The 25,738-nt window shown below is 31.7% G+C and overlaps 1 protein-coding gene across 5 annotated transcripts; it reads right to left on the reverse strand.

Moving 5' to 3' along the window:
- Positions 1–592: 592 nt before the first annotated feature.
- On the reverse strand, positions 593–22,789 carry LOC108456750 (ubinuclein-1-like). Of its 5 annotated transcripts, none has more exons than XM_017755394.2 (12): positions 22,278–22,789; positions 19,395–19,471; positions 16,369–16,463; positions 15,882–16,165; positions 9,985–10,084; positions 9,773–9,882; positions 9,569–9,655; positions 9,251–9,355; positions 8,680–8,820; positions 8,544–8,591; positions 3,283–3,384; positions 593–1,768 (listed from the first exon to the last, which is right to left on the reverse strand). In XM_017755394.2, the coding sequence occupies exons 1-12, from the start codon at positions 22,485–22,487 to the stop codon at positions 1,688–1,690; spliced, it is 1,440 nt and encodes a 479-aa protein (XP_017610883.1). In that variant the 5' UTR covers positions 22,488–22,789; the 3' UTR covers positions 593–1,687. The 5 variants fall into 5 exon arrangements, with proteins under 5 accessions (XP_017610883.1, XP_017610881.1, XP_017610880.1 ...); XM_017755392.2 differs by having other exon boundaries at positions 593–1,773; positions 15,882–16,162; positions 22,278–22,784; XM_017755391.2 differs by having other exon boundaries at positions 593–1,773; positions 22,278–22,783.
- Positions 22,790–25,738: the final 2,949 nt, after the last annotated feature.

Raw genomic sequence — 25,738 nt, forward strand, 5'->3', positions numbered from 1 at the left:
TGCAATTAGTAAGATTTTGAGAAAAAAAAATCTCGTTATTCAAGCCTCCCATATTTGCTAAATTATTTTCTCGCATCAAAGATATACTCATTGTTATTATCGATAGATCTTTGGTCAAGTATAAATAATTAGTAATAAATATTATATAATTTAATTAATTATTTAGTAAATTAAAATGTATAAAAAATCATCTCTAATCAATAAAATTTTTATCATCTTTAAACAATATTAATAAAATAATATATAATTATATTTTAAAATAAATTGTATGTTCAAAATTAAAATATTATTTTTGCCTAAAAAATTAGTTTGAATTATGTACAAAAACTTTTGATAAATTATAAAGTAATTGAATTTGAATGTAATTTTTTTATAAATTTTCAATGTAATTATTCTAATCCTCACCTTTCATATTGAAAAACCTAATTGGACACTCTAATTATACTTAATTCAATAAGATCGACTAATTAAAATAGTTTGAACAATTACATCTAACAATTGCTAAATAGCTTTTCTTAAAAATCTGGTATGAGAAAAGTAAAATTAATTTGCTGCCAAAGTACCCAAAACAAATAACAATAGCAATATAATATTTTAGAAAGATAAATAATCTACTATTAGTGCTTGGACAAATAATAATAATAATAATAATAATAATAATAATCTAGTATTAGTGACAAATTCAAGAACCCATCCTCATACGCTATAATGTCTGTCGAAAAACCTGAAATTCCTATTTCTCTAAGAATACAACAACATTCTTTCTGCTCTTTTATCAGGAAAACTCTAAACTACTCCTGCTGCTTTAATGCTGCTACTTATCTTCTCCATGATGAAATGATTGTCAAGTCAAAAACAGCAGAAACACAGCTTCACAAACTGTAATTCAGCGTAAAAGTACCATAGAGGTAATGGGCTACAAGTTAGATTGCATTTTACTTTCTCTACTCAAAAAATAAATAAATTAATTTTTATACATTAAACCAAGAGCAAATTAATCATTCTATTAAAAATTTCATTAATATCTACTGCTAAAAATTAATCCTCAACATGAGATACATGTGGCAAATCATATGTAACTATTTAGTTATTACATCAGCAACGCCATTTTTTAACAGTAGAAATAGATAAAATTTTTAACAGAAAAAATCAATTTGCTCTTGATCTAATATACAAGAATTAAGTTGCTCATTTTTTTAGTAAAAAAGTAAAATACAATTTGGCTCTTAATACAGGAACCTCCGTTATATTTTTACCAAAATTCAGCTGATCCCCTTAAATTATACATTCAAATTTGCAATTTTACATCGCCTCACTCTCCATGTTGCGAAATTTAAGTTGAAAATAGCCAAATCAAACAGGATGTCCACAGCTTGGGGGGCCAGCCAATTCATGACTCACACCATCTGGATGTTTAATAGCCTGCTTATGAGACTTATGAGATCCCTTTTCCAGTTTCATGGATAATTTCTTCACTCTATTCTTGTGCTTCATTTGCTTTTTCAGCATTGGGATAGTCATTTTCTCATTCTTCTCTTTTTCAGAAATATCCAGACTCGAATTTGGTGGCACACTGCAACTTTCAAGTGGTGCAGCAAGGTGCTGGTCCAGGGTTTCTTTACAATAAATTGTCATACAAGGCAAAGCTAATACGTGACCACTAGACGCAGAAGCTTGATTCTCTTGCTCAGCCTGCAATTGAGAAACTGAACAAGCTTTTACAACACCGGTCTTCGTTTTCTGTGCCGACTTCTTTCTCCTGTTCTCTCTAACCTTAACAATAACCACATCCAAACATTTACAACAATTTTCAATTTTAGAATAAAAGGAACTACATTCTATGTTTACTAAATGTAGCTGCTAGGACTAAAATGCAGCAAACCAAATCTTAAGTAGACTGCTACATCATGATTTCTCTGAGTAGATAAAATTAGTAAAAGTTATCATTGAGCACCTTACTAGGAATTAAATTGAATTTTGTCCTCTCTACAGAGCAAATTAATCTTTGTACATTAGGTTATAGAGAAAATTGGTTCTTTTGTTAAAAAGTTCATCCATTTCTACTGTTTGAAACTGGTCCCTGTATATCAACATGAGGTATACATGGCACAACATATGTCACTATCTGGTTATTTCGTCAACCAAATCAGTTTTTAAGTGCACAAATGGATGAAACTTTTAACAAAAATGATTGGTTTGCTCTTCGATTAACGTACAAGGACTAAGTTGCTCATTTTTTTAGTAGAGGTAGCAAAATGCAATCTGACTCCTAGTACATAGGCCTCCATGGTACTTTTACCGATAAAATTCTCTACAGGACTCAAATATGCTGGTATAAGCAAAAAGCTGATTGAACTGAAAATGTAGAAAATCAAACCAGAAATAGATTGCAGCATCATATGATTCTCGTGATTAAACTCTATACAGGATGTTAATTATACATTTCAAAGGCATGCCGTGCAATGCTGCATTTTAGTCCAACACCAACATATGAGAGAATGGCACATTCTATTCATTGAATCAGGGACAAAAAATTCGAGCACTGAATATTGCATCTAAAATCCATTTAATGTATGTATTTCACAGCACTCCCGTTCAAATTTCTTGCAGGAATTACAAATTTTATTGATATCTATTAACTAGAGAGAAGTTACTTTAGTTTTTCCACGGTTCAATGGAGGAGAGAGAGAGCATCAATCATAACAAAACATTTGCCTGTGTAGTTTTCTAGATTTGATTTAGTGGGAACAACCGCCAGTAAAATCATTTCATAAATTTCCAATTGGAATTTCCACTATGCTTGTTAAGTGGTGTTATCCCACATCTCTTAAATCATAAATTTCCTATGATCTCAAGTTAGACCTTCAGAGCCAATTGGTTCTAGGTTAGATACTTAACACAATATCAAAACCTAGGTTTGCTATTTATTCTTGCTTATTACCCACATGAGGTGGTCAACTCCTTGTGAAGTATCTATAACCATAACAGGGTAATTAGAAATTAGTATCATAAAGGCTATAATCTGGCCCAGTATATCCCCTTCATCCCAACCTTCTTTATCAAAGATCGACAGCCTACCCCATCAAGACGAAGGCCTCCATTCACTAAAACAAAATACTTCATATCCAGTATCTATTTATTTACTCCTAGTTTTGAATTAAAAAAATTAAATTAATGCATTTGATCCTCGTCTCCTCTTTTCAATATCTAATGATGCCAAATTATAATGCAGGATTGAACTAAAGATTAATATTGAGCAATAAATACAAAACATGTGCATACCTTATCATGTTCACACAATGCCCTTCTACGTTCCTTTGCCCTACAAATTGCGCTTTTTATACCATGTTTGTCCATGATCCCATTTGGCCACAATTCTGCAAGCTGGATGACATATATAGAGTATAAATAAAATGACCCAATGAAAGAAAAGAACGTCATCAATATACTATGGAGCACGGACATGGACATGTATTACGGGTACGACACGATATGAACAGAGTGACATGACAAATTTTAAAAATTTAGGATACGCACAGCAATAAAAAATATTTTAACATTATAATGTTTCATTTCAAATAAAAATATTAATATTTTTATTAATTTATAATCAAAATTAATCTTTTTACACAAAATTAAATTAAGTAACCAAATATTATATGTAATATTATCATAACATTTGTTTACTTTAATAATTATGACCCACAATTTTTAAACTTCACTTTTTTCAGTTCTCGGTTCCCAAAGTTCCTTATTTCCCATGCCCCTTTCCATTTCTCCACACTTTTTTCCCTTTTTCGGTTTTTCTTCTTCCCTGCCTTTCCTTCTTCCATTGTCTTTCTTCTTCTTTTTTCGTTTCTGAAACATATTTTCAGGAAAAAAAAAATCACTATACCCGCGTCCAGCAGTGTCCCTTCTACACACGCGTATCTTGACCGTGTCCAATTCGAAAAAAAAATTTCCAACATGTTAAGGCATGTCCGGTATGTATCCAACTGTGTTGGCAAAGTGTACGTGTTGAGGTGTACTTTTGTTGCAAGATTTACTATGTTGGCGCTTCATAGTTAATATAAAGGTGCCAACTAGCTCAGTTGGTAAACCTTGCAATAAAAGTAGTAAAACAAAAGCAAGGAAAAGAGTGAACATATTGTTATGATGAATTATAAGCTGCACCTTATTTATGAGATCAATTTTAATCTGTGGCAAAGTTACTAACTGAAGTGATATTCCATTAAGACAGCCATTTTTCAATACCCCTCCATCTCAATATAAATTTCGATAATTTTGATGAACCTCCACTAATTGCTTATTTAATTGGTAATCAACAAATGGTGAATTATAGGTTGCGCCTTATTATGAGATTAATTTTAATTTGTGGCAAAGTTACTACCAGATGTGATATTCCATTAAGACATAGGCCATTTTCGATGCCCCTCCATCACAATATAAAGTTCAATAATGTTGATGAAAACTTCTACTAATTGCTTATTTGATTGGTAATCAACAAAGGGGCAAGTGAACCTTAAGGAAATAAAGAAGTGACTTATTACCTATCTAATTACAGTTGGAAGAATAAAATGAACTAAAATTCTCTAGTCAACTACTAGCAGAATTTTCAGTTCCAAATTTTAAGCATAATACGCAACTACCGACATCTAGGTCCATACGGCTTCAATTAAAAGTTCAGATGCAAAAATTGCAATTACAACCATATTTCAAGATAGAAAAGTTTTATTGATTTCTTTCAATGTGATAGGACACACATACAACAAAACATTTAAGACGAAAGGAAAAGTAGAACAAACAAGTTGAAAACAAACTCGTTAGAACTTAAAAGTAGGGCTTTGAATGAATAGTGCATTCAATGATCATTACGTTATAATTAATAATTATTATAATTTTTTTTTAAATTTATTTATAATATAATTATTAATATTTATATTTTATTAGTTTATATCTAAAAATAAGATATATGTTTACTAGCGTTTTTTTTATTAATCATAATCAATTTTAAATGTTTGTGAACATGTTCATCTAATGTTCAATAACAAGGTCATTCAATTTAAACAAATGGACACAAACACAAATAATTTTAAATAAACGAACATAACATGATTTTGAAATTCTTAATGGCCTCAAACTAAATAAGAATGTCATGGCTGCCTCTGTAAACGAAACAAAAGGGACATGGGCCACAAGAAGTCAAAGGCACCAAAGATGGAAAAGAAGACGAATAACCTCATTTTCAGTAGTATAATTAGAAGGATTTATTTTAGTAATTATTTTTATTACAATTCAAAGTTCTTCATTTTAATTTCCTATGTGACCTCTATTTAAGAAGACTACTGGGAGTAGTAAGAGTAAGCCAAAGTTTCATTTCAATTACAAAGATTTAAGACTCTTCCTTACAAGTCTAATGTACTCATTAGGAGCTCCCTAAGAGTTTGATATATTATTAATCATAAGTTCTTCATGAGATACGAATCAAGTACCAAGGTTAGTAGCTCCTAATAACTGAAAAGATGTTACTTGAGTTGGGTATTCCCTTCATGATCATACCTTATAATAGCAATATCATCCACATATACTACATAATAGATGCACTTGTCGTAGCCAGTGTGACAGTAAAAGACTGAATTATCTGCTTCACTTATTTTCATCCCAAATTCTTGAATAACAATGTTGAACTGCTCTTGGGGATTGTTTTAGACCATAAAAAGATTTTTGCAGCAAAAAAGCTAAACCCATACTCCCCTTGAGCAACAATACCTGGTGGTTGCTCCATATAGATTTCTTTAGTTAATTCACAATGGAGAAATGCATTCCTAATATCAGCTGATAAATAATCCGATGATTCATTGCAGCAAGAGAGATTAGGATTCAAACAGAGGCAATTTTGGCAATTGAAGAAAAAAATCTCTCATGTTCAAGACCAAGAATCTGTGCAAAACCCTTTTGCAACCAGCTGCACCTTTAGCCACTCTATCATCTAATCAGAATCGATAACTCTGTAAACCAATAGACAGCCAACTGCAATTTTACCCAATGATAAGGTAACAAGATCCCAATGATTAGCATGAAAAGTATTTATTTCCTCCATAACTTCTTGTCATCCAAGCTCTGCGTTTGTTACAGTAATAGTCTTAGGAATGGACAGATTGGATATAGTCACGGTAAAGACATAACATGAAGGTGATGATAGGGATGACAATTCACATTACAAATTTAGATATCTAAATTTGGATTTTGTGTATTCGAATAATATTCAAATTAGGATGTTACAATTACTATCCGTTACAGGTTCGGAGCGGATACAGATAGACCCCCTCAAAAAGAGCCGACAAAAAAATAACTATAAAACAAGAGAACCAAAGTTATGATCAAAAGCACCTAAGTCAAGTATTTAAGGTCCATTTGAGAAAGACAAAGTTAAGCAAGCAAAAGAATTACTTGGTTGAGCAACAGAAACCATGGTGGAAAACTATTGTTTCTGTTGTGATGTTGTGATATCTTGCATAATTATGTCATGATTCTAGGATTAATTAGCATAACATTAGGCATATCATGTCATATCTTTGACTTTACTTATTTTTGTATCTAGTTTTTATTATAAATAGGCTATGTAACTTAATGTAAATTGACAAGTAATATTTTCACACAAGTCTTTATCTATTTCTCTCTTCTTTACTTCTCCTTATTTTTCTTTTTTTTTTTTCACGGCTGTTACAGCCAACAGTAGAGCTGCAACAGCAGCTGTTTTCTTTCTTCCTCTCTTCTTCACTCATAATAATTTGATCCAAATAATGTGACTGATTTGGACCCTCGGGCATGAGAGGTTGGTAGCAGAAAAAAATTCATCTCTTTGAACCTGCACTATATGTGCAGCAAGCCAATTATTGCGAGAACATCGCCCATGTAAAGCCCAACAAGTGTCACGTGTGACAACTTTCGTCACAATAAATGCAATGGGCTAGAATCCTCTGCCTTTTCCTCTTATATTATATCCTTGCTAGCTAGTTCTCTATATGGCTAACATAGAGGAGTTTGCCTCGACTTAGGCTTGGTTTGATGAGATGCGAAGTAAACGAGTACTTACATATTCAAGATTAAGAATAATTGAGCTAGCAAGAATCTAATCTGAGACAGAGACTAGATCTGGTCATAGTCCTATGAAAGCAATTACCATAAAAAATCTCTATTGTTCCTGATCAGGAACATCTTCAAAAAGAGTCATAAGAACATTAAATTTGTCCTTCAAAGTTTCAACTTGACCCAAATACTATCAATATCCTGCTGATTTTGTTGCAGATGAACAAGGCTCAAAACAACTTTATAAATTCACTGAATACCATTGGTGTATAAAATGTCGGCCTTAGCCGAAATTTTATAACAAGTTTTAGAAGACTAAAACCAAGTAGCTTTGGCTCAAGTGAATGCCACAATAGACTACATAGTTGTGCATCAATTTTGAGCCAAGCATCTCTTTTTTTCTCAGTAATTTTACTAGCACCATTTTCTAAATGATCCTTTTACCCCCTTGCCCCATAAACCAGAATTCAACAAAAGCAGCCCAAGAAACATAGTTATTACTATCTTGTAATTTGACAGTAGTAATAACAAGTTAACCAAAAAATAGAAGAGAGGTTTGAGAGAATCTGAGATTTCAACCATGTTGGGAGGAACAAGAAATGCCCAAAATTCAAAAGGGGTCAGAATAACAAATGGAGGGTCTTACTTGAGTCAAAATTATAGGGCAAGACATTAGAAAGAGCCGACAAAAAAGTGGTGGTCAAAATAGTGCTCACGCGTCAGTGCATGGGAAAAGGAAGATTCCTTGTAGTGGTGTGTGTGGCTTGCACACGCAGCTTCTGTCGACAGAATTCAGCTGAACAACTCGACGGTGGATGGGCTTTCCAATACAGGGGCAGTGAGATCAGATAGGCTCTAATACCATGTGCCTTGAGAGAAACAAAATGGTGAGAAGAAAATGTAGAGGCTGTAGTGAGAGAATGCTGAAACAGAAAAGGAGCAGAAAGAAAGGGAAAGGCCAAATAATAGGAGATTGAGTTCTAAAAATTCAGCTTGATTCTTCCTTCAACCTTGAATGGGATTTTATACTATCATAAGCTATACTGAAAAGGAAGGAATAAGATTACAGCCTATATTATACAATTTTTTTAAACTCTACTCCTAAAATCAAGTCTATCAATCTCTAAGATTATGTCTATCACAATACAAACAAATAGTCACCTTACCTAACCTATTTTCTACTATTAGTTAAAAATTTGGCAGCTCAAAGCACCTTAATAGTTTGAACTAAAAAAGGGAACAGAAAGAAAGGATAACAACCAAGTCAAAAGGCTTGAGACCAATGTTTCACAAATTAGGTCAAAGATTGATAATGCTACACCTTATGCTTGCACTTAATTATCAACAAAGAATAAGCCAATGCTTAGGATATATCGAGACAGTTCATTCATAAAAGAAAAACAAATAAATTGGATCAAATGACTGCAACCAAATTTCATAGGAGCAATGAATACCTCGACATACAACTTTCTGATTTGTGTACCTTTGTCTTCGTCTATCCCCTACAACCATTAATAACGTAAAGAACTTAGTGACCTAATAAATTTATTTATAATACAGAGAACATGAATAGTTAGTTGATAAAAGCACCTGAGTGTACAAGTCATAAAGATCACAAATTTTATCCTCAATGACGTTATCCATGCTGTATTGTTTTTTAAGGGCTACTTTTTCTTCATAACCAAGCACTTCTTGTATGTCACCAGTTGGTACATCTCCTAGCATAGATGCCTGGGAAGCAATGCATGTTAATAAGCAAAGAACTAAAATATTATCATCACTTTCCACCGAATATGCACATATACTAAATAATATATTAGCATGAGAATGTATTTCTAACATAAGTGACAAGATAACAATTTGCAACCATAAATGTTTGTATCACATTATTCTCACAACATAAGATGGAGATCAAAGTTCCAGCCTATATGTTGGTATAAGTGTTGTTTCTTATGAGAAAGAAAAATGTATGATGCTGGTGATCAAAGTGATAGTATCCATATCTTTCATGATATAAAATACCAATGAAGATAGAAAGAGGCCAAAAGTTATTGAAACACCAATATGGAACCAAGAAATCAAAAAGAGAACAACTTCTATTGAAAGAAATTAAGCACCTAGAACTAATTTGCAAATTGCTCAAAGTGATTTTCGAGGAAACCTGCGATTTGATCATTTCAATGACCTCCAATTTGATCTGTTCAAATCTATAAGCTTTTTCTTGCTTTGCCGAGATTCCCATTAAAATCATCTCTTTTAAGTTCCTCTGAACCCAAACAATTGATTGAGGCAGGGGCAAAAAGAAGGTTAGTATGCAAATAAATAATTAAAACATAATGAACCTAGTTATGAACATGCAACCATCTTAATTGTTAGATAGAGAGAGATTTTTTTATGCTCATAATAGGTTTTACTGTCCAGATTTTGATGCACTGGGCTCCTGTTCACTAATTCCAAATCTGTGTGACTAAGCTCATACCTTCAATGTTCTCAATTGCACCGAATGTCCAAGAATATTCATAAGCTTGTTAATTAACTCCTTGGATATTTTCCCTTGGCTTGAGTGCTGAAATTACCATAAAATATGGTTTAGAAACTAATCATAACTTTTAGCTAGAAGTGAAACCCTTCCTCGTCAAAGGAGCTAAAGAATAGTTGAACGGATGATATATTTTATTCTTACTGCTAGTCTAGCAACTTTAGCAAGCTTCTGCTTCACTTCACAAGGCAACCTTCTTTTGATAGTGGTAGATGAAGCATCAATATCCTGAACTTCCATAGTTGATAGTCTTGCTGTTACAATTATTGAGTAGACAGTAGCAAGTTATAGATAACACATCTTAAACTTCTTTGTAAGCAAGAAATTGAACATACAAAAGTAACCACACAACTCACATTCTGCAACAACTTTCTCCAACTCTCTCATTGCCCTTTCAAGCATTATTCCTTTTGTCCTCAAATTAGAAACATCTTTTGACTGCAAAGAGAGACTTTTCTGGCAATTTTGAATATAAGATCACCTTAATTAGTCTAAGCATATGCAAATCATTATACAACTATGAAACAACAAAGATGAAAAACACAATTGCCAGGACAAGAAGTAAAATGTACCAACCTTTATAATTAGACAGAAGTTAACATTCAGAAGTTAGTTTATCAGCATTCTTTCTCAGCTCAATTATTAAAAAATTATAGCAGTAACAATTTTGGCCCCTGAAAGGCAACAACTTCCTACCCCATCATGTATAAAAGCCAATTAGTATTGCTCAACAATTTTTTGAACTTGGAAGTCTTCTATCCATGGGTTCTACCAATATTTGAGACAATTTAAACCAAAACACTATTAGTTAGGTTATTGCAAAAGTTCATGCATGCTAACATTTGGCTCCTTAATTAAAGAGCTACTGCTTAGATGTCCTGTTCTTGTTTACATAAAAAATTAAAAGAATAGAAGAAACATGGCACCATTCAGCAAACAAGAACTTGGTACATATAAATTGTTACCTTGTCCAACTTCAAAAGCTTATCATTTCCACCATCAATGGTTTGAAGAAAGAAGACAGCTATCAATTGTGTATGAGTAATTTTCCAGTCACTATTACTTTCTAAGTTCTTTTTCCATAAGCCATGTTATGTAATCACATGTACTTTAGCCAGACATTAGAAAAATCCCATGTCATGTATGTTTCTAATCTGATAGAAAAACACAGGAGGTTTGAATCTATCATCAGATATAACTTTAAAATCAAAAGAAACAACAATAAATTATCTACATTTCTAAGCATGTAAGTTAATCTGCTCACATCCTACTCGAGCTTGACTTGCTAAGTGCTCATAGATCAATTTAATTGCTATCAAGTCCAAGTAAGTTTCAGCTTGCTAAGATGACTTTTACTAATTTTTTTGTACTCGATCTATAATATTACATATAGAAATATTATTCCAAAACTTGAAAGTTGTGATTAACCTGATATAGCTAAATTTTCAGTTAATATACATCTAGTTAAGAGTTGAGCATCAACACTAAGACAATGCGAAAGCCATCAACTATTACAGACTATGGTAGGATATAGATACATGAATCTATGGAATGAGAATAAGGATTCCAACCATGAAAATAGGAATCAATTATATCAAAAACTGTTGAGAATCTTTGATTATTTGATAGCATTGAATAGCATATCTTTAGATATTACAGCTGATTTTTAGAGACACTAATTAGATATATTCTTTCCTTAATTGATTCAATGCTTCATGTATATATAGTTGTACATATTTCTAAAAAGTACATACTTTTTAGAGAGTTTTTCCTCAATACATTAGAATTTATCTCTAATTTCATCATGGTATCAGTTTTTTTTATTAGATTTTTGTGATTTTTTTTTCTGATTTTTAAATTTGTTCCAAAAATCTTATAAGACACAAAATTGGTACTTTCCACCCTAGCCTTACTTTTTTCTCTCACCGCCCCTACCATTGGAGTAAGAATACACTCGCCGGTGAAACCCCAAACTCAGGTGACCAAAAGACCCGCGCGTGGGATTCATGTGTCGTCGCAAGCTTCTGCAGCTTCATTTCACACGCCGCGTGTGAACTTCACCTGCTACTGCCGTGTTTTTTCGGACACCGTTGCTATGCTCTCTGCTCCCTTCTGGTCATTCTCCTCTAAGCAGTGTGTTTTTTGGCTAAGTTTTTCTTGGGATCTCTTTTGAGTTCTTTTTGGGTGTTTTTTCCCCTTAATTTTCCAAGCATTTTTTTTTTTTAGGTATCAGTTGTTTTTCCAATCTTATGTCTAAGGACGAGAAGCTCGTGATTCCAACTGATAATCTTTCGTTGCAAATTAGTCCTATGAAGCTTGATGGACATAATTACCTTACTCGGTCAAGGTCCTCCTTGTTGTTTATCAAGGCTCGTGGCCTGCAGGGATATCACTGGTACAACGTCGAAACCTAAACTCAATAATTCAACATTTAGTCAGTGGGATTCAACAAACTCTCTTGTTATGGCATGGCTTATCAACTCTATGCAACCCAATATTTCCAAAACTTATTTGCTACCTGACGTTGCAAAAGAATTTTGAATTCTGCAATTTTGAATTCTCCTACTCTCACCTGCACTCGTGTTGAGAATGATGTGCAAATTTTTGAGATTTGTAATAAGGTCCATGGTACAAAACAGGGGAGCTAATGACTTCTTAATATTTTGTTAAATTAAGTGCGTTGTGGCAAGAACTTGATTATTACCAAGATTTTCAGGCGTCTTGTACCAATAATGCCGAAAAATTTCAGAAGATGGTGGGAAATGAGCGCGATTTTTATTTCTTGGCTGGGTTGAATACTAAGTATGATTAGATCCGAGTTCGAGTTCTTGGCAAAACTCCATTTCCTTCTCTCCATGAGGCATACTCCTATGAACAACAGGAGGAGAGTCATCGTGTTGTTATGCTCTATAATCCATCTTCTGAGAAAGTTGGTCTCATTGCTAACCAGGATGGTCCATCGAGTGATAAGTCTAACAAGGATCACTTGACGTGTGATTACTGTAGTAAGCCTTGGCACACTAAAGATCAATGCTGAAAGTTGTATGGTTGCCCCACTTAAGGCCGTGGTGGAAAACAAAGGAATAATACTTGACTTCAGACACATTTGTCAGACTCTGTGACAACAGAGGACAAGTCCACTTCTACTGGGAGTTTTACCTCGGACGAGATTCAACATCTCCGACGCCTCGTCTCAATTGGACTCTACCTCGATTGCCAAGTCTAATCATTCGAAACCAAGTACTATTTTAAATACTCCATTTACTTGTAAATCTTGGATTATTGATTCTAGTACGAATAGACATATGAAAGGATCAAACAAAAGCTTGTTAAACTATACTACTTGTCTATATAAAGATAATGTGCGAATAGTCGATGTATCCCTTACCTCCATCTCTAGAACAGGTTCTATTGTTTGCACTCCTAATCTCACTTTATCCTCTGTCCTCCATGTTCCTAAATTTTCGTGTTAACCTCTTATCTGTTAGTACTATCACTAAAGTCTTAAATTGTAAACTTAAAAATTCTTTCCTAATTACCGTGTCTTTCAGGACCTCCAAACAGGGAAGACGATTGGCAATGGTAGATTGTGTAATGGCTTATATCTTCTAGATCGATCGCCCAATATGTCTCAGGCCTTAGTTGGAGACAATAAAGATGTCAGCCGGGAGATAATTCAGTGACATAGGCGGTTAAGACATCCATCATTTATTGTTCTTGCCAAGATGTTTCCTACTTTGTTTTCAAGAACTCAATTAGACTTTTGAATTTGTGATGCCTGTAAGTTTGCTAAGCATACAACAAACAGTTATCCTTTACGTAATAATAGAAGTACTGTTTCTTTTAAGATTATTTATTCAGATATTTGATGCCCTACTCGCCTTCTTTATCTGGTAATCGTTGGTTTGTTACATTTATTAACTGTTGCACTCAAATGACATTGGTATTTTTATTAAAGTCCAAAAGTGATGTTTTCTCGTATTTTCGTTCTTTTTATAAATTAATTACTACTCAGTTTAATGCTAAAGTTAAAATTTTGCAAACTAATAATGGAATCGAGTATAACTTTAATGATTATTTAGAATCATATGAGATTTTGCATTAGACCAGTTGTCCGGATACAAGTGCTCAGAATGATGTTGTCGAAAGAAAAAATCGACATATTTTGGAGGTTGCTAGATCACTTATGTTCACTATTAACCTCCCAAAGCCTTACTGGGGGGATGCGATTTTGGTTGCTACTTATCTCATTAATATGATACCTATTCGAGTCCTTGATTTTAAAAGTCCCGTTGAAACCTTACAAGGCAAGACAGATTATCCAGTTTCACTGAAGGTATTTGGTTGTGTTTGCTTCATTCATCTTCGACATGGGAGCAAACTAAACCCTCGAGCAATCAAATTTGTTTTCATTGGATACTCTCCCACACAAAAAGGTTACAAATGTTATCATCCGACATCTAGAAAATATTATGTAAGTATGGATGTAACATTTCGTGAGGATAAACCTTACTTTTCTTCATCACAACCATCTTTTCAGAGGGAGGTTATTGGAAATGAAAGATACACCCTACCCTTCTGAGGGAGAATTTAGTTTCAACAGACTTTGGTTCAAGAGAAGACTAGTGGAGGATTGTTGGATAGACTTGATTACAGAACATACACTAGAAAAAGCAAGAAAAAAGATGCCATCTTACAATCTACTTTATGCCCTGACTTTTCACTATCAGGTGAGTAGACTAAAAAAGAAAGGAAGAAGGCGTCATCACATGAAAGTTCCTCCAAGATTCGAGGATAAGAACACTAAAGGGAAGGTATGTAGACTGAAAAAGACGCAATCTCCCAAAGCCTGGTTTGATAGATTTAATAAGGCTATGGTGTCATTTGGCTATCGATAAAGTAATGCTGATCATACCCTCTTTATAAAACATCACAAGGGTAAGATTACTCTTCTTATAGTTTATATTGGTGACATGATTATGACAAGATATGACAGAGAAGAAATTGCTCGGCTTAAGAAACAATTGGCTCAGGAATTCGAAATCAAAGACTTGGGAAAGTTACAATATTTCCTCGAAATAGAAGTGGCTAGATCGAAAGAGGGAATCTTTATTTCCTAAAGAAAGTATGTCTTAGATCTTCTAAAAAAGACTGGCATGTTAAGTTGCAAACCAACAAAATCACCTATTGAAAGTAATCACAGGTTACAAGCAGGAATTGGTGAAATGACGGATAAAAGAAGATATCAAAGAATCACCAGACGATTGATTTATCTCGCTCATACTCGACCTGATATAGCCTATGCAGTTAGTTTGGTAAGCCAATTTATACATGATCCTCGCGAAGCCCATATGCAGGCAGTATTGCGAGTTTTGTGCTATTTGAAGTCTGCACTGGGCAAAGATACTCTTCTCCAAAAATAGTCATCTCAAGATAGAGATATTTACAAATGCAGATTAGGCTGGCTCACTTGATGACAAAAGGACTATAATAGGTTATTGTACACTTGTGGGATAGAACTTAATCACTTATAAGAGCAAGAAACAAAGTGTTGTGACTCAATCAAGTGCAAAGGCTGAATGTAGAGGCATGACTAAAGGTGTTTGTGAGCTTTTATGGCTGGAAAAGGTATTGGAAGAGCTAAATTTGTTGAGCGAAAATGGATCAACCTTGTACCATGACAATAAAGAGGCCACAGCATAGATCAAAATCCAGTGCAATGCGATAAAACCAAGCACATCGAAATAGATCGTCATTTTATCAAGAAAAAAGTAGTCAGCAGTGCCTTAAGTCAATCTTATCTAGCATCCAAAAAATAGTTGGTTGATGTTTTTACTAAAGGGATCAACTGTAAGACTTATTATAATCTTCTTTACAAGTTGAGCATGCAAGATATCTATGCACCAACTTGAGGGGGAATGTTGAGAACCTTTGATTATTTGATAACACTGAATAGCATATCTTTAGATATTACACCTGATTTTTAGATATACTAATTAGAGATATTCTTTCCTTAATTGATTAAATGTTTAATGTTTATATAAATGTAAATATTTCTAAGAAATACATACTTTTGAGAGAATTTTTCCTTAATACATTAGAGTATTTATCTCTAATTTCATCAAAAAAAAAGGCATTTCATTCACGAATATCCTAAACAATGAATTTACACATGACCATTAAAAGTGACAATTCACAAAATAAGATCAACTCCTAAATATTCTTGATGAAATTTGGAGATATAGTTGCTTACCTCTGACTGCACTGGATAAACAGGAAGATTAAGATCTGGCAGTTCACCACATGTTTCCTCCCTCTGCTCTACCTTAGTGGAAATTCCTTCCACGTCATTTTCAATCATCAATTTTCTGACAGGAGACTCAAGTTTTTTACAAGGCTTTTTTTCCACATACTTCTGATTTGTAGCTAGAGAGTCTGTATTATTCTCTAAATTGTTGGAGTGGACGGTTACTCTCCTATACTTATCAACATCCTCTGAATTTGATGGAGATATAGAAACATCTTTATTTGAGACTCCTATGCATGAAGAATGCTCAAACTTAGTTCCAATATTAGTAGTTGTTCTAATAGAGCTTATAAAAGTACTAAACAGATCAAACAATTTTTTATCATGTTCACTATTAGCATCTAAGTTCTGCAAGAGAGCAAAAGATTGTTCTTTAGGCACTGCATTTGTTGCAACAAAATTTAGCCTCCCTATTCTACTTTTGCATGCTTACTAGGTTCGTGATCACCATCTTTTTCTCCTTGAGCTTCAGCCATATTTTTACTTCGTTTTCTCGATGGTTGAGCCACTGACAAAACTGTTTCATTTCTGGACCAAATCAATATACAACTAAAAAAGTCAAATCAACAATAAAATTAATAAATTATTTTCTCAAACAAAAAGTATGGCATGAATAACAATTAAAATAAACAAACAAAAACAAGTATGCATCACAAAGCTGAAATTATATGACGATATAATAGCTCATATTAAAAAACATGGTTTATGTGGAAATCAAGGGATGCAGTAAAATTATTTAGGAGTAATTATGTTAATCAATGATTGGTATAAATACATTACTACTAATTTATTAACTAGTGGTTGGTAGAGATAATTTAGGACGAGTTCTTGCATTTTTGTAATAACGCCCTTCACTAGGGCCTAATATCATGCTTTGTATAGTTTCCTATTTTTAGGCTATTGTAATTAACAAAAATAAGGGAAAGAAAAAAGCTTTATTCTCTCAAAAATGCTCTTTCATTCCCTTTCTCAACACACTTTTTACTCCTACTATTCCTTGTTCTCAACATGGTATCAAAGTCAGTTCTAAACCATTCCTTTAAAAAAATAGAAGAAGAGAAACTAAACCTCACAAACCAGACATGGCAAGCTATGATATTAAAGCCTAAGCACTTAGGCATAGCCAAAGTGATCAAAATTGCTTCACAGCCTCCCAGGCGAGGCTATTTCAAAGAGTTGATTGCTTTAATGCGCTTAACTTTAGAGGAAAAAAAAACCAGCTTTGACCTCTTGAATCTTCATTTTTTTTCTTTTTAAAGTCAAAACACAATAAATATGATTATTTTATTAATTCATATCTCAAAACATTTTAAAAAATTCTAACATAACCTTCAATCTCTCTTTTAACCTATGTAACTCGGATTGAAGTACGGGTGTCGGACAGGTACGTATCTAGACGTTTGACTCGCAAATTGATTTGAACTCAACTTGAGGATACGCAACAAAAGGATCTGAGAGGTGAGTGCAGGGCTCATATATACTTGAATATATAATATAGATGATTACAATTATTGGTTTGAATATATATGTGACAATAAATACATTATACTAATTTTAGTTTTCACAAAAATATTTCTTTATTACATTTCTTTTTAATTATCATCAATTATAAATAATTTTGAAAAAGAATATAATATAAAATATTTCAATTGGATTAAATATTTTAGGCCTTCAAACCCAAGTCACCTCATATTTCTTTTTTAAAGTTTTACATTTTTTCCTGTAGTTACTTCTTATACATTTTTTTTTTTTTTACTTTCAACACTTCTTCCATCTTAGAGTTGAATTCTCAAAAAGACAAACTTAAAAATCAACTTGTGTAGCTTCATTATCTAATACCAACAAGGATGGTGTAGTCATGTTGTGGCATTACCAATTAAGTTATCCAAATATGCTCAAAAAAACTATACAAATCAACCATATCAACCATCTTATCCTTCCTCAATTATCATAGTTATATTTAAAGACCATCTCGAATCAACAATATTTCTATGTTCAAGTTTCAAGGCCCATAGTTCAAAGACCATGATCATTGCACGAATAGGTCCCATGAAGGCCTATTAGTTAGATGAGGCTTATTTGACCCATAAGAATTGACTCCATTCAAAGAACTGATGAAGAAACTTGTCTATTTAAACCCTGGGTGACCCAATGAAACAAATATGAAAAATTAAACTACCTCGGTAAATAGGGAAACTAATCTTAAAAGATTGAGAAGAATAATATTTGATTAAATTAGACGTGATTTGATTATATAATCTTGTAAATCCATTAATTGTAGGGATAGACTTCATCTCGTTCTTAGATGTAAATTTAACTAGACCGTTAGATTTGAGGGAGCTCTACTATAAATAAAGAGCCTCCCGTTCAGTTGTAATTCATCCATTGTATTCCAATCTTTAGTAGTCAATACTAAATTGAGAGCATTTTCTCAAACACCTTTCATACATTGTTTTTATGTGGCTATTCTGTTCTTTAAGCATTTTTTTAGCTTGAGTTGTTGCCGCTATATAAATTGATGTCTTGGAGGAATTCTACGAGAATCCTCACTTTGTGGGAGTTAAATTGAGTTAAGCGTGTTTGAAGCAAAAGAATCATCTAAAGCCGCACGGATTACGAGACAAAAAGTCTAACCCCGTGGCAATTGGTATCCGAGCTAAAGTTGCGAAAACACCATTAGAGATGTCAAAAAAAGTTACTGATCAGAGTAAGCCAAGGAAGACCCATTGGGGCGCCAAAAAACCAATCCTATTGAAAGACATGCTGTCGGCTGTAGAAGAACAAGTGATCAATCTCGAAGAGTCAATAGGGGACGTGAGGAAGACACTCGATATGGTCGAGGGACACACAAGCGACTTGAAGAAGTAGCTCAAGAGCTTTGTGATGATTTCTCTCAATTTCAATGTGGAAAAGGTGCAAGAGTTGCTCAATTCCATTAGGAATGAGCTGACAGAGAGGAGCCGTAAAATGATTTCTCCCAATTTCAATGTGGAAAAGGTCTACGCGACAAGTTATGATTGGCTAAATTTATTTTTTCTAATGGGACTAACAATTGAGGTAAAATGGGTAACGGTTTAATAGTTTAGGTACCAGTTCTGACAAAAAAAAAGTTTAGGTACCAATTTGAGAAAACTAGTATAATTTAAGTACCATTTTGTTGTTTAAGCCATTAAAAAATAAAGATAAAATATTACTCCTAGAAACAAAAAGTTTTAATTGGCTAAAGAAAATAAAAACATTGGCTTCTTAATTATGGCAGAGGAAACAATAATTACTCATTTTCTCTTTTAAAGCTTTTGGACTAATTAATAAAGAATCTTTCAAAATTGGCATATTGATTATCAACCATGCTTTATATTAGAAAATCAAAGAAAGAATATCATTTTCTTGGAGCATCCCAACAATGTAAATATGAAAAGTAAATAAAGAAGAATGACTTAGATAAGGAAAAAAACTCACGTGCATTCCAATTTGTCAAACTTTACAAGTAATCCATTTTGTTTACTTGTTGACTTGTCATCTCGACAACATTCATCCTGCGTAACAATGGACAAATGAACATTTTTAGCGATCATTAAATAAATGAAACATGCAAGAATGCAATGATTTAGAACTATTGCTAAGATATTAACCAAGCTATACTTGCAAAATTACAAACAAGAAACAAAACCCAATTGAATCATAACAAAATGTTTGACCTACATTTAGCAAGATGTGCCGATATTTTTGGTACAAAGGCAAGTACCAAATCCAACTTCCGTAAAAATTATTATAAAATAATGGATTGAAGCCGTTTCATTGAAAACAACTTTCGTAAAATGATTTCTAAAAATAAATTTATTTTTTGGAAAAGGTATTATTTTTAAATTTTAGATGATTCGTGTAAAATATTTTTCATTATTTGGCAAAATTTTCTAAGAACTTTTCTAAAAGTCGTTATTTAATGACACAAACACAACATAAATATATTTATTACAAAATATTATAGTAGCATTTCCTTTTGACAATCAAAATTTATTTTATAATAAGATAATATTTTATAACCATTAATATCTTATATAAACTTAATAGTAAACAATGCCTAATTAAGTTTTAATTTAAATTACATATATTGGAGTAGATAATGACACATCGAGTTGGAAGAGATAAATGAAACTAAGCATGATTTAAACAAACACTCATTTTATGTAATTAAAATATTCATATTTTAAACTATAAAACATTTGTAAGTTATAATATATTTATTATTAATATATTAATATAAATATTCTTAAATAATATATTGATAATATTATTTAAAATTTAAAATGATTACTGTTAAAATTTATTATTAAAATAAAAATCTAATATTAAATTTAATAAATTATATTAACAATTTATTATATAGATGAATATTTGGCATATTAGCGATGCATTTTTTATTCCACAAGAAGCCTTAAAAACTGACATGTGTCTTTTTTAAAATATTTATTTTAAATATTTTACTATACCCTAAAAGACATTTGTCAACCCCGACCTTACTTGTAGAGTCTAAAAACTTCACTTGCAGTACCAAATAATTTCACTTATATTATTGAATATAAATGATTAAATATATATGTCTAATAATATTGAATATTGAATATTAATATTATAATATTTTTAAAATTAAAATTAAAATTTTATTATTAATATAATAATTTTAAACTTGATTTAAGTAAATTTTCATATAAAATAAAATTACTAATAAACTAGCTCTTTTTCGATAAGTCAATTTTAGAAAGAAAAAACTTATTTTCTATTGGCCTGTAAGTCATTTTTCGTTGATCAAACTGCTTTCAATCAAACAAACGCATGACAACATAGAAAACATTTTCCCTTAAGTCATTTTCTATGACACAAACACATCCTTAAAGTCAAAGATTCACAGCAACCTTTGAGACTAAATCTTTTGGCAATCTAAAGCATTTGATAAGGTATCAAACTTCAATTCCAGCTTGGTTAGTCACTTATGGAAAAACTACATCCCAAATCATCAGTACTTGACCAATCTAGTTAAACTAGTCTTAGATAACCAAAGAAATAAAGGACGAGAGTTTGAATTTTAAAATGGGGTCTAAGAAATATATGCAATAGAGAACAAGTTGTAGCAATTAAGTGATCTACATAGGAAGATGTGGTTATTAAATCATTTGTCCAATGTCTTAAGATCACGAAACAAGTTAGAGGGGTATTGCCTCTTACTCTTTCTTTTTTATGTCCAAGGACACAAAAGCAAGTATTAATTAGAAATTATTGCTCATAATATAAAGCGGTCTTAAATAAGATTAAAGAAAAAGGATCATGCCCAGATTCACGCTTACCACATTGAATAGTTATAACTGGCTAACCTAGCTTTACCCTACATGGCATCCTAAACTTTACAAACATCAAGTGAACCACTAGTGGCTAAATTGTAACAAGAAAGCACTCAGTATTTTGCTCAAATTTTAACATTTAAGTGGGTTCATTGGCAGCAATTTTAAAATGAAACAGGATCTTCAACTAAAATACTACCTCATTGCCCATCCAAAAACCATAGAATCACAAATAGATTTGTATAGTATAACTGTTTCTATTTGAAAAAATGTAATTGGAGAAATCATCATAAAACCCTATAGAACCACAAAGGCCCACTCGGGAATGCAAATGCCTTTTACAGCTAAGCCAGGCAGAGAGAACATTCTAGATCATGAAGCGGATTGTAATAGTGTTATCTGCCAAAATTATTTTGGGTAAAGGAAACCTAAGCAATTATTCTGTTTTAGTTCAAAACAATAAACACTACAAATACAAGATTAATCTGACTTATGTTTAAAAAGATACCATAGGTAATATTTTCATGGACGACCCACAACAAGAAACCAACTAATTAAATCTATGAACCTATTAGGTATAAAGAATTAGCATTTAGCCACTAAAGCTGGACAATTAGGGGAATTTACATCCTTTTAGTTTCGACAACAAAGAAGCCAATGGTTGCAAGGAATCCTAACACAATTAGTATTAATCAGATTCCATACTGAAATATAGGTAGTCGCATTGCTGCTTCCTTTTTTGTTGAATGTCAAGCAATAAGGAGTTTGGTTAAGTCAAAAATTAATTGGATTCAAAGCAGTTTTAATTTCAAAGAACCATAAATTTACCTATAACACTTTGCTCCAAAGCCAACCCATATAATTAAATTTACCATAAGAATTAATAATCACATTCCATTCCTGCAAAGTTAATTTCAATAAAATCCAAAATCCAATCCTAAAAAATAAAGATATAGAAGTAAAAACAAGCAATTTAGCAAGATAGGCTTGGACCGCAAACTCTCACCAGAGAATCCTCAGTGTTTGGGGCAGTCAAATGAGGAGACGTGTCCTGGGCATCTTTGATAAGCCTCTTCCAAGAAACTATCGTGGTTTCACCAGGCCTGAGTTCAATGGTGAATCTTTGGCGGCTAGCAAATAACCAAGATGTTGAACCCGCTGAAACCCTCGTAGAGATTTCTCCACCAATACCAGTGCTTTTATCACCTTCCTCCATGGGATCAGCACTTTGAAGATTCTCGATTTCTATAGCATTCGGGTTGAATTTACCGCCATCGATAATCAAAAGAATAACTGTGATCTTTCTCGGGAAAGGGAAGGTTTAAGCTGTTTAAGTCGTGTTATTCAAACAAATCCATTGAATTTGATTTGAATATGCATTCCTCTGGTCAAATGTTTGCCCTTATTACAAGCGGTTTGCCGATTGGGGAAACTAAGGGCTAAACTAGTGTCGGGTAAAGTGCAAGCTCCAACCTGGTTCCAAATTTGAAATACTTTAAATACAAAAATTGAGTTTGAATAATAAAAAAAGAGTTATCCATATAATATATTATTCAAGTTCGGAATTAAATAGATTTTATTTTTATATATTATGTAATTTATAAATATATATTAATATTATATATTATTATAATATAAATATTTAAAAATTGACATAATTACATATAAATTTTAATAAATATTAAGTTATTAAATATTAAATTAAAATAATAGAAATAGATTTTTTAAAATAATATAAGTGGCTTATAATAAGTATAAGTTAGCCATTTGTAAATATAAACGGATTTAAGAAAAAAATAAGGCTTATTTTTTAAGTCGAGTCTAACTTGGGTAAGTACAAAATGTGTTAATATCATACTTAAATATCATAACCAATATCTTATTTTGGAAAAAAATTTAAAACGCTAGTTTTTTCCTAAATTCTGCTACGTTTTCCAAACTCGTTTTTCCAACAGTATTATGATAAAGATTCAAGCCTATGTTGTATTGGGTCCAATTATATGTATTTTCTAAATTTTTAACCCAACACTTTATAATTGAATCTAACTCAGTACATACTTTTCTATTTTCTCAAAATAGACATTATTTATTAATTTAAATAATTAATTTTCTTAACCCAATTCTAATATCATTAAAATCATTACAACTTTACCATAAAAGAATCTATGAGAAAATATATTTAATATTTCTAAATTTAAAGAATTCATAATAACCAATTAATTTAATTACATTTTCAAATTTTAATTATTTAATTAAATAGCAATTGAAAAATCATAAATTAATTTTTCAGGTCATTTTCATTTAATAATAAAATCACATTCATTTCTGAATTTTTCCATTTCTATCCATTTTTGGTCATTTGATTTAACATGCAATTCATTTTCAATTTTAACGAGTTAATGGAGGGACCGATTGGATATAAGTAATTAAGACTCAATGATTTATAATTAAATTTAAGCTTTTCGCTTATTAATTATAACTCATTTAGTCACGAAGGTCATTCCACTATAGTATCATGACTAAGCTCTCTCTAATTATATACCATTACTAAAGTTACTCGATCAGTACTTGTCTAATGACTTTATCATAAGTGTGTAACCCTCATAGGATATTCTTAATCTCTTTGGGATAAATCTGCTCTCCCAATATAATCCTATTTTATCTCGTGGTAACCATTACATTTTCCTTAATAAAAAATCAATTACTATCAAATAGTAATAAAGTATTTATCACAAAGACGAACGACCCATAGTCATATTTACTTTTCATTTATCATATAATGCCAATAAGATAATAACATTTACTCATATCTCGGGCTATGAATTTCACTATTGTGAATGACGTTACATATTGCAGAAGTCGTATAGCCAACATGCTAGCTTTCAGTTCCTTATCTATTTGAACTCAGGCTTTCACTTATATCAAAGTATACGAGTCACGCATACATAGTCCGTCATTCACTCAGGATTAAGGTATGTCACACTTTAAACGTCACAAGTGAATAAATCTATAAACAAATACAGGATCTATTCTATTTGGGTCCTGTCTGATGTATTGTCAGTCCAGTCAGTTACATTTATGTTTCTATCTTCTGGGAGTCATCCGCTCTGATGCCCAAAATAAGACATCTCCCCAATTAGACTTGATAGACGACATATTTGTATTTAAATCGATTTGCTCATTTCAAATTAGACTAAAAACATGTTTAGGTTTGTCTACTAATATAAGTTGTCTTTCCTTATTACAATCTAACCACGTAATACCGCTTAGTATTAGTTAAACATTAGACAACCAGTGAGCTAATATTTGCTTCTATTTTGATTTACATGCAAAAATCATGTGAGGACAATAATACATAGGAGGGGTGATAACCTAGTATATTTAACTAGGGTGTGTCGCCCCTTTCGGGGCTAGTTTTTCTATCCTATAAGTATTATTTGTATTTTACTAATTCAACCAATATTATTCTATCTCTCCTTAAAATTAGATTGCACTAGTAAGGCTAAAATAATACAACTTTGAGATATTGCTATTCTACCTGAAAATAGTGATAATTTATTTTATGAGTATAAATTATACTTTTTGGGAATAACAATTTTGTCTGTTTCTATTGAGAGAAATTTATTTTCTCACTGAAATTAATAAAATGTTTTTGATTTTGTGTTTTATTTGTGATTATTCAAGCCCACACTCAAAGTGATGTAGTTCGAGAATAGTGGAGAAGGTCGTTCGGTTGAAAGCCGAGAACATCTAGTATCTATCTCACACAAAGCATTGGTACTTTTTAGAAAAAAAATTATTACTATAAATATCACAAACTGACTATATCTTTCAAAATTTTAAGTTTACATTGTGTGAAGTATATGAAAATAATTTATTTTGACTCATTATTGATACTTTGATATATTTGTAATATAAATTTTAAATTTTTTAAGTAATTAATATTAATTATTTGTAAATTTTAATTTGAGTATATAAATTATATTTTTAATAAATTTTAATATTAATTTTAATATAAAATAATTAAAATTTATATTAAATTAAAATAATTGCATATTCAGTATAAATATTATATAAAAGTTAAAAGTTAAAATTATCATTTAACTCAAAAGCGGTAACTTTAGAGTTACCAAAAAACTTTAACTTAAAAATTGTTTGTTTACCTTTATGGCTCTCAAAAAAATAAAACTTAACTTGAGTGACATGGAATTTAAATAAATTAATATTTTCATTGTTACCTAAACTTCTTTAAAATGAATTTGTAGGGAGTTCTCTTATAAACACTTTTAACATGAGATTATGATGAGCTACACTCAATTTAATAGGTTAGATGTAAAATTATTTAATTTTTTGAAAATTGTTTTGTAATTTCTTTTTTCTTTTACGAATTACTTATTATTTTCCTCTTATATTATTCATGTATTGCCTTAGGGCAAGACTTTTTTTGCTTTCAAGGCCACAACTAAT

The sequence above is a fragment of the Gossypium arboreum genome, chromosome 9, assembly GCF_025698485.1.
Source record: "Gossypium arboreum isolate Shixiya-1 chromosome 9, ASM2569848v2, whole genome shotgun sequence".
Lineage (NCBI taxonomy): Eukaryota > Viridiplantae > Streptophyta > Magnoliopsida > Malvales > Malvaceae > Gossypium > Gossypium arboreum.